Source organism: Rhinoraja longicauda, chromosome 44, assembly GCF_053455715.1.
Source record: "Rhinoraja longicauda isolate Sanriku21f chromosome 44, sRhiLon1.1, whole genome shotgun sequence".
Taxonomy (NCBI): domain Eukaryota; kingdom Metazoa; phylum Chordata; class Chondrichthyes; order Rajiformes; family Arhynchobatidae; genus Rhinoraja; species Rhinoraja longicauda.
Window position 1 is genome coordinate 4,423,609 of NC_135996.1, and position 17,285 is coordinate 4,440,893.

The window sequence follows — 17,285 nt, forward strand, 5'->3', positions numbered from 1 at the left end:
GCTGATCATCCACAATCAGTACCCTGTTCCTGCCTTCTCCCCATACCCCCTGACTCCGCTATCCTTAAGAGCTCTATCTAACTCTCTCTTGAAAGCATCCAGAGAATTGGCCTCCACTTCCTTCTGCGGCAGAGAATTCCACAGATTTACAACTCTCTGAGTGAAAAAGTTTTTCCTCATCTCCGCTCTAAATGGCCGACCCCTTATTCTTAAACTGTGGCCCCTTGTTCTGGACTCCCCCAACATCGGGAACATGTTTCCTGCCTCTAGCGTGTCCAATCCCTTAATAATCATATGTTTCAATAAGATCCCCTCTCATCCTTCTAAATTCCAGTGTATACAAGCTCCAGTCTTTCAACGTACGACAGTCCCGCAATTCAGGGGATTAACCTGGTGAACCTACGCTGCACTCCCTCAATAGCAAGAATATCCATCCTCAAATTTGGAGACCAAAACTGCACAGAATAATCCAGCTGCAGTCTCACTAGGGCCCTGTACAACTGCAGGACTCGGAGTGCTGGGGCTCTGTAGGCCCGGACGCTGTAGACCCGGACAGTGTAGGCCTGGACAGTGTAGGCCCGGTCACTGTAGACCCGGACACCGTAGGCCTGGACAGTGTAGGTCCGGATGCTGTAGGCCCGGACAGTGTAGGCCCGGACACTGTAGGCTCAAACGCTGTAGACCCGGACACTGTAGGCCTGGACATTGTAGGTCCGGACAGTGTAGGCCCGGACGCTGTAGGCCTGGACACTAGGCCCGGACGCTGTAGACTTGGACACTGTAGGCCTGGACAGTGTAGGTCCGGACAGTGTAGGCCCCGACGTTAAAGGCCTGGATAGTGTAGGCCCGGAGGCCCTGGCGCCACCTAATGGAGGTTGCGTAGCAACCCGCCTCCCGGCCCGGGCGGCCGCCATTGGTGGAGCGGGAGCACTTGGCCGCTGGCTGGATGAGGTCACATGGGGCGCGTGGCGGTGACATCACCTTGTCCCTTTTTGGGAGTAAGGAAGTTACATGGGCAGGACCTACATAGTGAATGGTAGGCCTCTGGGGAGTGTGGTGGAGCAGAGGGATTGAGGAGTGCAGGTGTATGGTTCACTGAAAGTAGCATCACAGGTGGATAGGGTGCTTAAAGATTTTTACCACATTGGCCTACAGTGTCCGGGCCTACAGTGTCCGGGCCTAACAGTATCCGGGCCTACAGCGTCCTCAGGGCCAAGGGCGGGACAAACCAATTTCGCCCAAAATACGGGATGTCCCGGCTAATACGGGACAGTTGGCAAACCTAGGTGGTGAGTATATGGAGCTGCCAGAGGAGGTAGTTAAGGCAGGCACTATAAACATTTAAAAGATTCTTGAACAGGTACATGGATAAGAAAAGGTTTAGCGTAGTATTGGCCAAATGTGGGACTAGCGTAGATGGAGCATGTTGGTCGACGTGGGCAAGTTGGGCCGAAGGGCCTGTTTCCGTGCTGTGTGACTTTAAATCATAGCAGGTTTAAAGTGGAGCAATATGACCAGTGACATCGTGCAGACTCGTTGAATTATTGTCATGGATGTGGTTAGTTTGTGGTACAGTGCGATTTATTTAACTTTGGAATTAGGGTCAAAACCTGATATTGAATTAGTTTAGTTCAGTTTAGAGATACATTTAGAGAGTTCCCCCTCCCCTCCCCCCACTCACCATCAACAACACCACAGTCACATCTGTGGAGTAATTTAAGTTCCTTGGAACCATCATCTCCAGGGACCTTAAATGGGGGGCCACCATCGACTCCACAGTCAAAAAGGCCCAACAGGGGATGTACTTCCTGCGGCAACTGAAGAAACACAATCTGCCACAGGCAATGATGGTCCAGTTCTATGCTGCCATCGTAGAGTCTGTCCTCACCTTCTCTATCATGGTCTGCTTTGGCTCAGCCACCAAGCACGACATCCGGAGGCTGCAACGCATCGTTCGATCAGCCGAGAAGGTTGTTGGCTGCAACCTTCCCCCTATCGATGAGCTGTACACTGCAAGGGCCAGAAAGTAAGCGGGCAAGACCCCTCTCACCCTGGCTCTTTGAAACACTTCCTTCTGGAAGGCAACTCCGGACTGTCAAAGCAGCCACAGCCAGACATAAAAACAGCTTCTTTCCACGAGCAATAGCTCTACTCAACAACCAAACGTCTGTAGCCTTCTTTTGCTGTGGTATTTTATTTCATTCACATGTTTAAACTATAAGGTTTTATGCTTTATTCTTAATTGTTTACTGTATGTTCGTGTTGTTACTTGCAAGCAGAGCACCAAGGCACATTCCTTGGCCAATAAACGTATTCAATCCAATTCAATATTTTTGCCAGGATTGGGGTCCCTGAGATTAGTTGTGACACGATTCGAAACGCCGTTGGTGCGGGAATGCCGCCAACTTTTAACAATTTCCAATTTGATCCCAAACTAGGAATATCGCCCCGTTGACTCAAGTCCGCACAGAACCAGATTCCGATGGTCCAAGCCCACCCGCTGAGAACTTTGGAGCCAGCAGAGGGCGCACTTTGAGCTCGCAGCACTTGGATTTCAACGAATGTCCCAGCGGTAAAAGGTCAGTGGTCCGTTAACGCCCATGCTCTCTTGAGTAGTTTAGTTCAGTGTAGAGATACAGCGCGGAAACAGGCCCTTTCGGCCGACCGGGTCCACGCCGACCAGCGATCCCCGCACACTAACACCATCCTACACATACTAGGGACATTTGTTTTACATTTACCAAGCCAATTAACCTACAAGCCTGCACGTCTCTGGAGTGTGGGAGGATACTGGTCAGGCAGCATCTCTGGAGTATCTCTTACTCCAGCATTTTGTGAAGATGCTGCCTGACCTGCTGAGTTACTCCAGCATTTGATGATCCTTCTCTCCTGAGATGCTGCCTGACCTGCTGAATTACTCCAGCATTTGATGATCCTTCTCTCCTGAGATGCTGCCTGACCTGCTGAGTTACTCCAGCATTTGATGATCCTTCTCTCCTGAGATGCTGCCTGACCTGCTGAATTACTCCAGCATTTGATGATCCTTCTCTCCTGAGATGCTGCCTGACCTGCTGAGTTACTCCAGCATTTCGTGCCTTCTCTCCTGAGATGCTGCCTGACCTGCTGAGTTACTCCAGCATTTCGTGCCTTCTCTCCAGAGATGCTGCCTGACCTGCTGAGTTACTCCAACATTTGATGATCCTTCTCTCCTGAGATGCTGCCTGACCTGCTGAGTTACTCCAGCATTTCGTGGTGCCTTCTCTCCAGAGATGCTGCCTGACCCGCTGAGTTACTCCAGCATTTTGTGATCCCTCTCTCCAGAGATGCTGCCTGACCTGCTGAGTTACTCCAACATTTTGTGATACCTTCTCTCCAGAGATGCTGCCTGACCTGCTGAGTTACTCCAGCATTTAGTGCCTTCTCTCCAGAGATGCTGCCTGACCTGCTGAGTTATTCCAGCATTTCGTGCCTTCTCTCCTGAGATGCTGCCTGACCTGCTGAGTTACTCCAGCATTTTGTGATACCTTCGATTAGTACCAGCATCTGCAGTTATTTTCCTACACAAGATACAAGATGATGTTAGCAACGTAGAAGATTATTAAGGGGTTGGACACGTTAGAGGCAGGAAACATGTTCCCAATGTTGGGGGAGTCCAGAATCAGGGGCCACAGTTTAAGAATAAGGGGTAGGCCATTTAGAACTGAGATGAGGAAAAACTTTTTCAGTCAGGGAGTTGTGAATGCGTGGAATTCTCTGCCTCAGAAGGCAGTGGAGGCCAATTCTCTGAATGCATTCAAGAGAGAGCTGGATAAAGCTCTTAAGGATCGCGGAGTCAGGGGGTATGGGGAGAAGGCAGGAACGGGGTGCTGATTGAGAATGATCAGCCATGATCACATTGAATGGCGGTGCTGGCTCGAAGGGCCGAATGGCCTCCTCCTGCACCTATTGTCTACTGCCTGACCTGCTGAGTTACTCCAGCATTTCGTGATCCCTCTCTCCAGAGATGCTGCCTGACCTGCTGAGTTACTCCAGCATTTCGTGCCTTCTCTCCCGAGATGCTGCCTGACCTGCTGAGCATTTTGTGATACCTTCCATTAGTACCGGCACCTGCAGTTATTTTCCTACACAAGATACAAGATGATGTTAGCAGCGTTTTGTGCCGGTGTAATTCTTCCTCCTCTCTCTCCCTCTCTCTCTGTCAGGGTACAATGGGAGCCAGCGAGGACGAGCTGATCGGGATACCATTCCCGGAGCACAGCAGCGAGCTGCTGAGCAGCCTTAACGAGCAGCGGCACCGGGGGCTGCTGTGCGACGTGACCATCGTGACCCAGGGGCTGGAGTACCGCACCCACCGGGCCGTGCTGGCCGCCTGCAGCCACTACTTCAGGAAGCTGTTCACCTCCAGCAAACCCCGCGGTGGTGGAGGCGGCGGGCGGCAGCGGAGCAGCGTGTGCGAGCTGGACTTCGTGCAGCCGCCAGTGCTGGCCGCCCTGCTGGAGTTCGCCTACACGGCCACGCTGACCATCAGCAGCTCCAACATGAGGGAGGTGCTGCGGGCAGCCCGGGCGCTGGAGATCCAGTGCGTGGCCGACGCCTGCGTGGACATCCTGCGGTGCAGCGGGGAGGGCGAGCAGGAGCAGGAGCCGGAGCAACCGCTGGTAGCACCGCAACCACCGGGGGAGGAGTCCGCACCCCCCGACTGCTGGGCCGGCCTCACCCCCGGCCTGGAGCCGCCCAAGGTCCGCCGGCGCAAGAGGGCCTCCAGGAGGCCGCAGCCTCAGCCTCAGCCGACCCCCCGCGTCACCCTGGGCAACCGCGGCTGCCTCTACCGCATCGTGCAGCCCCTCAGGACTTCCAGCAACCACAAGCTGCAGCTGCAGCGGCCCGCCAGCCCGGCCCGCGACTACCAGGCCCAGGGCGAGGGCGAGGGCGAGAGCGAGGGCGAGGCCGAGGCTCCAAGGCCGCTGGAGGAGGAGGAGGACGCGGAGCCCCTCGACTACCGCCGCCCCCAGCTGTTGCCCGCCGCGGACGGCGAGGCCGACGGCGAGGGGGACGGGCTGGAGCTGGACTCCCTGTCCGCCTCCTTCCCCTTCCCCTTCCTCTCCTCGCTGGGAGCCGACGGCATCGACCCGGCCTCGCCTTCGCCCGGCAAGCCCAGGGCCCGAGGGGCGGGGGCGGGGGGAGCGGGCCCGGGCCTGGGGCTGGGCCTTGGCCGCCGCAAGTCGCAGATGCCCCAGGAGTGCCCCATCTGCCACAAGGTGATCCACGGCGCCGGCAAGCTGCCCCGCCACATGCGTACACACACCGGGGAGAAGCCCTTCGCCTGCGAGGTGTGCGCCGTCCGCTTCACCAGGTACCCGCGCACTGACACTGACACCTCTCCCTTTCTCTCCCTCCCTCCCTCTCACTCACACCCTCTCCCGCCCTTTCTCTCTCCCGCCCTTTCTCTCTCCCGCCCTTTCTCTCTCCCGCCCTTTCTCTCTCCCGCCCTTTCTCTCTCCCGCCCTTTCTCTCTCCCGCCCTTTCTCTCTCCCGCCCTTTCTCTCTCCCGCCCTTTCTCCCGCCCTTTCTCTCCCCCTCTCCCTCCCGCCCTCTCCCTCCCTCCCACCCTCCCTCCCTCCCTCTCCCACCCCCTCCCTCTCTTTCTCTCCCACCCCCCTCCCTTTCTCTCCCACCCCCTCCCTCCCTCCCTTTCTCTCCTACCGCCTCCCTCCCTCCCTTTCTCTCCCACCCCCTCCCTCCCACCCCCTCCCTCCCTCTCCCACCCCCTCCCTCCCTTTCTCTCCCACCTTCTCCCTCCCTTTCTCTCCCACCCCCCTCCCTTTCTCTCCCACCCCCTCCCTCCCTCCCTTTCTCTCCCACCCCCTCCCTCCCACCCTCTCCCTCCCTTTCTCTCCCACCCTCTCCCTCCCACCCTCTCCCTCCCTTTCTCTCCCACCCTCTCCCTCCCTTTCTCTCCCACCCTCTCCCTCCCTTTCTCTCCCACCCTCTCCCTCCCTTTCTCTCCCACCCTCTCCCTCCCTTTCTCTCCCACCCTCTCCCTCCCTTTCTCTCCCACCCTCTCCCTCCCTTTCTCTCCCACCCTCTCCCTCCCTTTCTCTCCCACCCTCTCCCTCCCTTTCTCTCCCACCCTCTCCCTCCCTTTCTCTCCCACCCTCCCCCTCTCTCTCCCTCTCTCTCCCCCTCTCCCTCCCCCTCCCCCCCCCCTTTCGTGTTCTGGTTCTATGCCTGTATGAAACTTTGCGAGTCTTCAAGGTACAACAGAGGTCTTTATTACAGTAACTCAATGCTGGCAGCAAGACAACTAAAATGGCTGCAACCCCGCAATCTGACTGCACACTCCACACTTTGTACAGCCCAGATAACTATGTACAGAACATCTCCCTTTGTCCTGTGCAGCGCCACCTGCTGCACGGGAGGAGCAACAGGTCCTCCCACCCCACACTGTCCATCAAACATCACACTCCCCCTTTCCAGTTTGAACGTCTCTATTCCTGGATGAGTCGTCTTGGGGGAGTACTACGATTGCATCGTGTCGATCGACGAGGGACCACAGGCAGATCGGCGGGGAGTTCGTCTGGTGGAACTTCGTCAAGCCAGGGGAGGGGCAAATCAGGCACTCCAGTGTCCACACGAGTCGGCACCGGGGTGTCCGACTGCTTGGTTCTGGTCAGGCTCTGCGCAGTCTTCGCTGGAGGAACGTGGCTTCTTAATTGGTCATCATGCCATCGGCACTGTCCTTCTTGTCCTTGGACGGTGTTCATTTTGGTTCCAATGTGAGCCATGATCCATTTGTTTTGCTTGGTCGTATAATTGTGATGATATACGTAATCGCCAATTTCCAATTTGGACTTGTTCGACTTCGTTGGCTGAGTGCGCGCCGTGTTAGAGTTACGAGTCGGGTTCAAAACTGATAGGGGAGAGCGCACTTGACATCCGAGCATCATCTCCGCTGGCGTTCGACCGGTAGTGCAGTTTGGAACAGTTCGATACTGCTGTAAGAAATCGCGCAATGCCAATTGTTTCGATTCCTTTTCAATTTCTACAGTGCGTTTCATGGCTTGCTTGAAAACGCCGACGAGCCGCTCCGCCTCACCATTTGAGGGTGGATGAAAAGGCGCTGGTGTCAGATGCACGATTGAGTGATGTTTGCACCAGTCACTGAACATTTGCGAGGCAAATTGGGGTCCATTGCCGCTTACGATTGTTAGGGCAATCCCCAAATGGCAAACAAATCGTCGAGCGCAGAAGTGGTTGTTTCGGTGGTTGGATATTTATTCATTTGGATAACATGTGGCCATTTCGAATGGGCGTCCATGACGACCAGCCACATGCCCTACAGGAACAGTCCGGCAAAATCTATGTGGATTCGCTGCCATGGTTGGTCGGGGACGAACCATGGGGAGGTCTTTTCCGGCGGATTTGGCGCTGTTTTGGCACATGGTGTGCAGTTCTTGCAGTGGTCGGCTATATCGGCCTCGATATTCGGCCACCACACATGCATTCGGGCGAGCGCCTTCATTCGCACAATTCCAATGTGTGTTTTGTGCAACATTTTCAGAATTGGCGATCGCATTTCCGTCGGAATGATCACTCGACAGTCCAGCTTGTCCAGCTTGGGACTGTCCGGCCACCCCTGAGTGTCAAAATGTCGTACCTTCGACAAAATGGGGTCTGTGCTTGTATAGTTGGCGACCGTCCTTGCAGAGACGGGGAAATCGGCGATGACCCGCGTGTTGAGCAAGTTAACGTCCATCTGAATTTCCATAATTGCCTCCTCTTTACCGAACGTCAGGTCGGGTCCAATCGGTAGGCGAGACAGTGCATCGGCATTGGCATGCTCGGCAGACTGTCGGTAAATGATGCGGTAATCATATCCCATCATAATCAGGGCCCAACGTTGTAGACGCTGCAACGTCACGACGGGCAAACTTTTCTCCGGACTGAAAATAGTCAGCAGCGGCTTGATGAGCAGGAAATGTCGCCCACTCAAATATTGGTGGAACTTCCGGACTCCAAACACGATCGCCAGTGCTTCTTTCTCCACTTGGCTGTAGTTTTTCTCGGCGGTCGTCAGCGTTTTGGATGCGAACGCGATTGGTTCTTCCTTGCCGTTCGGCGCCGTTTGTGAGATTACAGCTCCAAGACCATACGGAGATGCATCGGCGGCCAGTGAGATCGGCTTCGATGGGTCATAGTGGACCGAACGCGTCTTCTGGGCGAGCATCTCCTTCAATGCATGGTTACACTCTCTGGACCAGTGCCATTCGACGTCCTGTTTTCGCAGGTTGTTTAATGGTGCGCACAAAGTGGAACGTGCCGGTATGAACTTGCCATAGTAGTTCACCTTGCCAATGAAGCTTTCAAGCTGCTTCACATTTTCAGGCGTCGGCAATTTCACAACGGCATCCACTCTTTCTTCCGATGGCTTCAGACCACTTGCCGTGATCACATGTCCGAGATATGTGACCTGTTTTGGGAAGAATGCGCACTTGTCCCTGCGCAACCTCATGCCGTAGTTGTTCAGTGCTGTGAGGACCTGTTTTATGTTCTGCAGGTGTTCTTCCTCTGTCCGGCCGATGACAATTATGTCATCCAGGTAGGCGGCTATGTACGGAATCCCGGCAACCAGATTGTCCACCAGTTTCTGGAAGATGGCCGGCCCCGGTGCCGCTCCGAATGACAACCGGTTGTATCTGAACAGTCCCTTGTGCGTGTTGATCATGAGTAGGTTTTTTGTCTCGTCGTCCAGCTCCACTTGGAGATTGGCGTCGGACATGTCCAATTTCGAGAGAGAGGGAGGGAGGGAGAGGGAGGGAGAGGGAGGGAGGGAGGGAGAGGGAGACAGAGGGAGGGGGGGGGTGTGATGTTTGATGGACTGTGTGGGGTGGGAGCAAGATAGACCACTCAACCCTAAAAACCGTAGTACGTCACGGCGCCATTTTAGTAGGCAGAAACTTGCAGAAACATTTTAAAAGAAAAATAACAAAAATCTGTGAATTGATGGATGAGATATATTCTGCGTTTTAATGGTATCATCACACATACTGATCCTCCAAAACACTGATTGCACTGCGAGAGGCAGAGCGAACGGCAGGGTTTGCATACTAAAATGGCGGGGTTTGCATACTAAAATGGCGGGGGTGCCTACTAAATTGGTGGGGTTTGCCTACTAAAATGGCAGGGGGTGCCCACTAAATTGGTGGGGTTTGCCCACTAAATTGGTGGGGTTTGCCCACTAAAATGGTGGGGTTTGCCTACTAAAATGGTGGGGGTGCCTACTAAAATGGTGGGGTTTGCCTACTAAAATGGCGGGGTTTGCCTACTAAAATGGTGGGGGTGCCTACTAAAATGGCGGGGTTTGCCTACTAAAATGGCGGGGGTGCCTACTAAATGGGTGGGGTTTTGCCTACTAAAATGGTGGGTTTTGCCTACTAAAATGGTGGACATTACGCTCCTTTGCAACGGAGTGGTCCATCTTGCTGCTCTAGTATCTTTGGAGTGGGGAGAGGGGAGTGAGTGCGTATTGACCATCCTCTCTAACCCTGCCTCCCCTTCCTCCCTCTCCCAGGAACGACAAGCTGAAGATCCACATGCGTAAGCACACGGGTGAGCGGCCGTACAGCTGCACCTGCTGCGACGCCCGCTTCCTGCACAGCTATGACCTGAAGAACCACGCGCGGCTGCACACGGGCGACCGGCCCTTCGAGTGCAGCCAGTGCCGCAAGGCCTTCGTGCGCCTCGACCACCTCCAGCGCCACCACAAGGGGCAGAACTGCCTGGAGGTGCGCACGCGGCGGTGCAAGGAGGAAGGCGAGGAGGCGGTCAACGGGGGCCAGGGGGCGGACGGCGAGTCCGGCCCGGAGTACGGCGCCCACTCCGCCTGGAGCCAGCTGGCCAGCGGCTGGGACCAGGAGATGCCCGAGGAGATGGTGGCGGACGACTCCTCCTAACGCCACGCAGCGGATAATGTGTTTTTGTACTCCGTCCCCGTCCCCCCACCCCGCGTGCACGAGCCGGCCGGAGATTCCACCGAGTCGCGGAACATGCGGACCTCCCAGCTCGTCCACGCCGGGCTAGCCCCACGCAGGGAAGAAAACTGCAGATGCTGGTTTAAATCAATGGTAGACACTCGATGCTGGAGTAACTCAGCGGGTCAGGTAGCATCTCTGGAGAGAAGGAACGGGTGACGTTTCGGGTCAAGACCCTTCTTCAGTCTGACAATAGACAATAGGTGCAGGAGGAGGCCATTCGGCCCTTCGAGCCAGCACCGCCGTTCAATGTGATCATGGCTGATCATTCGCGTTCCTGCCTTCTCCCCATACCCCCTGACTCCGCTATCATTAAGAGCTCTATCTAGCTCTCTCTTGAAAGCATCCAGAGAATTGGCCTCCACTGCCTTCTGCAGCAGAGAATTCCAGATTTACAACTCTTGAGTGAAAAAGTTTTTCCTCATCTCCGTTCTTAATGGCCTCCCTTTATTCTCCCAGCTAACGATGATCTATTCTACATTTTCCTTGATCTTCATTCCCTTTGTCTTGTTTTCACGCCTTAAAATTCCTTATCTATGTATCTCCCTCCCCTGAAGAAGGGCGTCGACCCGAAACGTCACCCATTCCTTCTCTCCAGAGATGCTGCCTGGCCCGCTGAGTTACTCCAGCATCGTGTGTCTACCCCCTGCATCTGCCCCGTATCCCCACCCCCTCTAAACCCTTCCTGTCTGTATATTATATACGGGCGTCGCAGCGGGTGGAGCTGCTGCCTCACGGCGCCAGAGACCCGGGTTCCATCCCGACTTTGGCTGCTGTCTGTACGGAGTTTGCACGTTCTCCCCGTGACCCGCGAAGAAAGACGCAAAAAGCTGGTGTCATTCAGCGGTTAGAGGCAGCATCTCTGGAGAGAAGGAATGGGTGACGTCAAGTCAAGTCAAGTCAATTTTATTTGTATAGCACATTTAAAAACAACCCACGTTGACCAAAGTGCTGTACATCTGATTAGGTACTAAGGAAAAAAAATGAAACATACAGTAGCACGCAAACAGTTCACAGCGCCTCCTCAATGAGCCTCAAACGCTAGGGAGTAGAAATAGGTTTTGAGCCTGGACTTAAAGGAGTCGATGGATGGGGTAGTTCTGATGGGGAGAGGGATGTGCTGTTCCACGTGAATGGGAAACGTCAGCCTTTCCTTCTCTCCAGAGATGCTGCCTGTCCCGCTGAGTTACACCAGCATTTTGTGCCTACGGAGTAAACCAGCATCTCCAGTTCCTTCCTACACATGCTGTGACCGCGTGGGTTTCCTCCGGGTGTCATAGAAACATAGAAAACAGGAGCAGGAGGAGGCCGTTTGGCCCTTCGAGCCTGTACGCACCGCCATTCATTGTGATCATGGCTGATCATCCACAATCAGTAACCCGTGCCTGCCTTCTCCCCATATCCCTTGATTCCACTCGCCCCTAGAGCTCGATCTAACTCTCTTTTAAATTCATCCTTGCGGGACTGTAGGTTAATTTGCCCCGTTTAAATTATCCCCAGTGTGTGTCGGATGGGACTAGTGTATGGGGATCGCTGGTCGGCACGGACTCGGTGGGCCGAAGGGCCTGTATCTCCTTTTTAGACAATTAGACTTCAGAGATTCAGCGCGGAAACAGGCCCTTCGGCCCACCGAGTCCACGCCGACCAGCGATTGCCCCGTACTGTAGCACCTATCCTACGCACACCAGGGACAATTTGCAATTTTACAGAAGTCAAGTAACCTGCAACTTTGGAGTGTGGGTGGAAACCGGAGCACCCGGAGAAAACCCACGCAGGTCACGGGGAGAACGTGCAAACTACGGGTACAGACAGCGCCCGTAGTCAGGACCGAACCCGGGTCTCTGGCGCTGTGAGGCAGCAGCTCTACCCGCTGCACCTCCTGCCATAATTTCTCCCTATTTGAGATGTGGACCACTTACTGACTGAAAGGAATCTCCCCCCCCTTGAAACCTGTACCTTCTAGTTTTAGAATCGTTTACCCAAGTGGGGAAAAAGATGGGAGCGTGCACTTTATCCGTTCCCCTCCTCTGATCTTGGACACCTCAATAAGGTCATGTCTCAGCCCCCTAGGCCTCAAAGAAAAAAGCCCCAGACCTGTCCAACCTCTCCCTGTTACTCAAGCCCTGGCTACATCTTGGTGAATCTAGACGCACAAAGTGCTGGAGTAACTCAGCGGGTCGGGCAGCATCTCTGGAGAAAAAGGAACAGGTGACGTTTTTCGGGTCGAGACCCTTCTTCCGACTCCGAAGTCTCGACCCGAAACGTCACCTATTCCTTTTTTTCCTTTGACCCACTGAGTTACTCCAGCATTTTGTGTCTGCCTTCTGCAGTTCCTTCCTACACATGCCGGTGTATCGCCTCCGCTCCCTTTCTGACTTTCAAGGTGTCCTTTTCAAACATGTATGTTAATCACAAGTATCCACTATCCCCACCCCCCTATCCCTGCCCATTGCACCTTTTGCCCTTGGGTTTAACTGGCCACCATTGGAATGAAAGGCTCTGTCATAGAAACATAGAAAACAGGTGCAGGAGGAGGCCATTTGGTCGAGCCAGCACCGCCATTCACTGTGATCATGGCTGATCATCCACAATCAGTAACCCGTGCCTGCCTTCTCCCCATATCCCTTGATTCCGCTAGCCCCTAGAGCTCTATCTAACTCTCTCTTAAATTCATCCAGTGAATCGGCCTCCACTGCCCTCTGTGGCAGAGAATCCCACACATTCACAACTCTCTGGGTGAAAAAGTTTTTTTTCTCACCACTTTTAAATGGCCTCCCCTTTATTCTTAGACTGTGTGGCCCCTGGTTCTGGACTCCCCCAACATTGGGAACATTTTTCCTGCGTCTAGCTTGTCCAGTCCTTTCATAATTTTATACGTCTCTATAAGATCTCCCCCTCATCCTTCTAAACTCCAGTGAATACAAGCCCAGTCTTTCCAATCTTTCCTCGTACGACAGTCCCGCCATCCCGGAGATTAACCTGTTGAACCTACGCTGTGCTGCCTCAATAGCAAGGACGTCCTTCCTCAAATTGTCTTGCTCCACTGCGCGGTGTAGCCGAGGCTTATCTTTCATTCCCAGTCTTTCCCAAATATCCACGCATTGTTGCGGGACAAATAACGGTCGCAAGACTTCAGGGGAGGTGAGGAGGGAACCTCTGCCCTCCTGAGGGATGGGGAGCAAGTCGGGGCACATGGTGGCACAGCGGGTAGAGCCGCTGCCTCGTGGCGCCAGAGACCCCGGTCCCAACCTGACCGCCAGTCCTGTCTCTCTGTGTGTGTGGAGTTTGCACGTTCTCTCCCCGTGACCCGCCTGGGTTTCCTCTGGGCACTCCGGTTTCCCCACCACATCCCAAAGACGTGCCCGTGCGGGTTTGCGGGTCGATCGGCCCCTCTGTAAATCGCCCCCTGGTGTGTGGGGAGTGGATGAGAGAGAGCGGGGTAACGTGGACGGGAGATCGCTGGTCGGCGTGGACTCGGTGGGCCGAAGGGCCTTTTTCCATGGCTGTGTCTCTAAACTGAACCAAACAAAAGTAAGTCGAGGTAAAAGAAGGTTAATTGTCTCCTCTCCCTTAGGGCGGCACGGTGGCGCAGCGGGTAGAGCTGCTGCCTCACAGCGCCAGTGTCCCAGGCTTCGATCCTGACCACGGGTGCTCTCTGCACTTTCTCCCCGGGACCTGCGTGGGTTTTCTCCGGGCGCTCCGGTTTCCTCCCACACTCCAAAGACGTGCGGGTTTGTTGGTGAATTGGCTTTGGTAAAGATTGTAAATTGTCCCCTAGTGTGTGTGTGTGTGTGTAGGATAGTACTCGTGTACAGGGTGATCGCTGGTCGACGTGGCTTGTTTCCGCAATGTGTCGCTAAACGAAACCAAACCAAACTTAGCAAAGCCGCCTCTCTTTCTCCCAACAGCATCACATCCTCGGCCGATCGCATTGCAGCCCCAACCATCACCAGAGAGTGGGCTATTTCTTTCCCACCCACCCCCCTCCCTCCTCCCCGCCCCCCTCCGACAGCGTTTAACTCTCCCTTCGCCTCTCCCCAGGAATCAGGAGCAACGTGTAATAGATCGCGAAGCAAATTGACTAAGTAGTGATGATGTTATTGCTCGCTGAGGTAGCACTTGTCAATCCATAAACTATGTCACCCCATGGAAAGGTGATGAACGTAGACATAGATTTGAAGGATTAATATATATCTAAATTATATATATATATAAATATATTAAAGAATATGAATTTTGCAGCCCTATGCATGTGAGAGTGCGTGCGTGCTGGTCGATACGTCAGAATATGTTAACAGCGGCCCGATCAGGAACAGAACCTGTAAAATCAAAGTTCAGGGGGCGTCGGGAACTTGTATTTATGTACCGTTTTTAGTTTGTTAGTTTGTTGTGCACTGCTGCCTCTTCTTTAATTGCCTGCTCTCTCTCTCTCTCTCTCTCTCTCTCTCTCTCCACCCTCTTTCCTCCTCCCTCCCTCCCTCCCTCTCAACCCCCAACCTCCTCCCCTCCCCAAAGACCACGTGCACGTTCCTATCAGCTGATGGAAGCTGGCGTTTCACAGCTGCCGACGGACGGACTGTTTACCGACCCACTGTGAGGCCGGCTCAGAATCTCGACGGCCGACAAATTCCCCCCCCCTCCCCTGACCCTTTTACGGCCTGTTTTGTGCGTATTTTGGTACTGATTTGTTGGCCGACGGAACTGAGACACTGTGCAATATTAACCTGAGCCCGGGGGGGTGGGGAGAAATGGGGCATGGCGGCACAGCGGGTAAAGTTGCCCCATCACGGCGCCAGAGACCCGGGTTCCATGCTCGCCACGAGAACCACCACTATGGGGAGAAGGCAGGAACGGGGTACTGATTGAGAATAATCAGCCATGATCGCATTGAATGGTGGTGCTGGCTCAAAGGGCCGAGTGGCCTATTGTCTATTGCTGCCTAGTTTGCACGTTCTCTCCCCGTGACCCGCGTGGGGTTTCCTCCGGGCGCTCCGGTTTCCTCCCGCATTCCAAAGACGTGGTTGATCGGCCCCTCTGTAGGATCGAACTAGTCTACGGGGTCAGCGTGGACTCGTTGGGCCGAAGGGCCTGTTTCCACGCCGTATCTCTAAGCTAAATTTGCTTTCAAGAGAGAGCTGGATAGAGCTCTTAAGGATAGCGGAGTGAGGGGGTATGGGGAGAAGGCAGGAACGGGGTACTGATTGAGAGTGATCAGCCATGATCGCATTGAATGGCGGTGCTGGCTCGAAGGGCTGAATGGCCTACTCCTGCACCTATTGTCTATTGTCTATTGTCTAAACTAAATTAAACTTAGGAAAAATTACTCAGCAGGGGGACGTTGCCAGACCAAATCATAGAGAGTGGCACTAGATAGTTCCAGTTCTGCCTTTCCCCCTCTTTCACCACCAGGTCAAATCGCACAGAAACAGGCCCTTCGGCCCACTTTGTCCATGCTGACCAAGATGCCCCATCTGCACTAGTCCCACCTGTCCACACTTGGCCCTTTAACTATCCATGTACCTGTCCAAGCATCTTTTAAATGTTTATAATACCTGCCTCAACTACCTCCTCCGGCAGCTCTTTCCATACTCCCACCACCCTCTATGTGGAAAAAGTTGCCCCTCATCTTTGCATATCTTTCCCCTCTCACGTTAAACCTAGTGCCCTCTAGTTCTTGATTCCCCTATCCTGGGGGTAAATGACTATGCATTCACCCTACCCTTTGTGTAAAAATATTAATGCCTCAGGTTCCCATTAAATCTTTCTTCCCCCCCTTACCTTAAACCCCTGGTTCTTGATTCCCCTACTCTGGGCAAGAGACTCTGTGCATTCACTCAATCTATTCCCCTCATGATTTTGTGCACCTCTATAAGATCATCCCTCATCCTCCTGTGCTCCTAGGAATAAAGTCCCAGCCTGCCCCAACCTCTCCCTGTAGCTCAGGCCCTCGAGTCCTGGCAACATCCTCGTAAATCTTCTCTGCGCCCTTTCCATCTACTTCCGCCCTCCTTTCACTCAGGGTGACACGGTGGCGCAGCGGTAGAGTTGCTGCCTTACAGCGAATGCAGCGCCGGAGACCCGGGTTCCATCCCGACCACGGGTGCTGTCTGTACGGAGTTTGTACGTTCTCCTCGTGACCTGCGTGGGTTTTCTCCGAGATCTTCGGTTTCCACCCACACTCCAAAGACATACAGGTTTGTAGGTTGATTGGCTGGGTAAATGTAAAATCTGTCCCTAGTGTATGTAGGATAGTGTTAGTGCGCAGGGATCGCTGGTCGGCACGGACCCGGTGGGCCGAAAGGGCCTGTTTCCGCGCTGTATCTCTAAACTAAACTCAGAAAATGGCCCCTCATTTTCCCAACTTCACCCTTAATCAAGAGGGAATGTTCTACAGGGCAATCAGCGTGTGGAGGGAAGAGTCAGAATTAACGTTTCAGGTCAGAGAATTTAATTTTTCATTTTGTTTCTCTTATAGTGGAGTAACTTTAAATCTGTGCCCTCTGTTTATTAAAGCAACGTGTAGTTCGGTACTCAAATAAAAAGCAGAATACGGGTTAGGCCGCAACAGTGGAGACAGAGGGGTGGCACAGCGGTAGAGTTGCTGCCTCACAGCGCCGGAGACCCGGGTTCCATCCTAATTATAGGTACTGTCTGTACAGAGTTTGTACCTTCAACCCCTGACCCGCATGGGTTTTCTCCAGGTGATCCTGTTTCCACCCACACTCCAAAGACGTCCAGGTTTGTAGGCTAATTGGCTTGGTAAACTTGTAAATTATCCCTAGTGTGTGTAAGTGTGCGCACTATTGCTGGTCGGTGGGCCGAAGGACCTGTTTTCATGCTGTATCTCTAAATTAAACTGAGGGTCAGGCAGCATCTGTGGAGAGAAATCCAGACCATCGCACAAACCAACCTCCCTTCCATTAAAGATAGACACAAAAATCCTGGAGTAACTCAGCGGGTCAGACATGCCGTCTGACCCGCTGAGTTACTCCAGGATTTTTGTGGAGAAAAGGAATAGGTGACGTTTCGGGTGGAGAGCTCCATCTACACTTCACGCTGCCTCGGCAAGGCTACCAGTCTCACCCCGGTCACCCCCTCTTCTCCCCTCTCCCATCGGGGCAAGAGGTACAGAAGTGTGAAAACGCACACCTCCAGATTCAGGGACAGTTTCTTCCCAGCTGTTATCAGGCAACTGAACCGTCCTCTCACCAACTAGAGAGCGGTCCTGACCTCCCATCTACCTCATTGGAGACC

At 53.9% G+C, this 17,285-nt stretch overlaps 1 protein-coding gene across 2 annotated transcripts in view; it reads left to right on the plus strand.

The window, feature by feature from the left end:
- Window positions 1–11,569, plus strand: part of LOC144612379 (zinc finger and BTB domain-containing protein 7B-like) — a 132,599-nt gene extending 121,030 nt beyond the window's left edge. For both annotated transcript variants that reach the window (XM_078431965.1, XM_078431966.1), the window contains 3 exons: window positions 2,439–2,579; window positions 4,203–5,353; window positions 9,572–11,569. In XM_078431965.1, coding sequence (XP_078288091.1) covers window positions 4,209–5,353; window positions 9,572–9,953 — 1,527 coding nt within the window. In that variant the 5' untranslated portion in view covers window positions 2,439–2,579; window positions 4,203–4,208 and the 3' untranslated portion in view covers window positions 9,954–11,569. The remainder of the gene's footprint in view (window positions 1–2,438; window positions 2,580–4,202; window positions 5,354–9,571) is intronic.
- The last annotated feature ends 5,716 nt before the right edge of the window (window positions 11,570–17,285 follow it).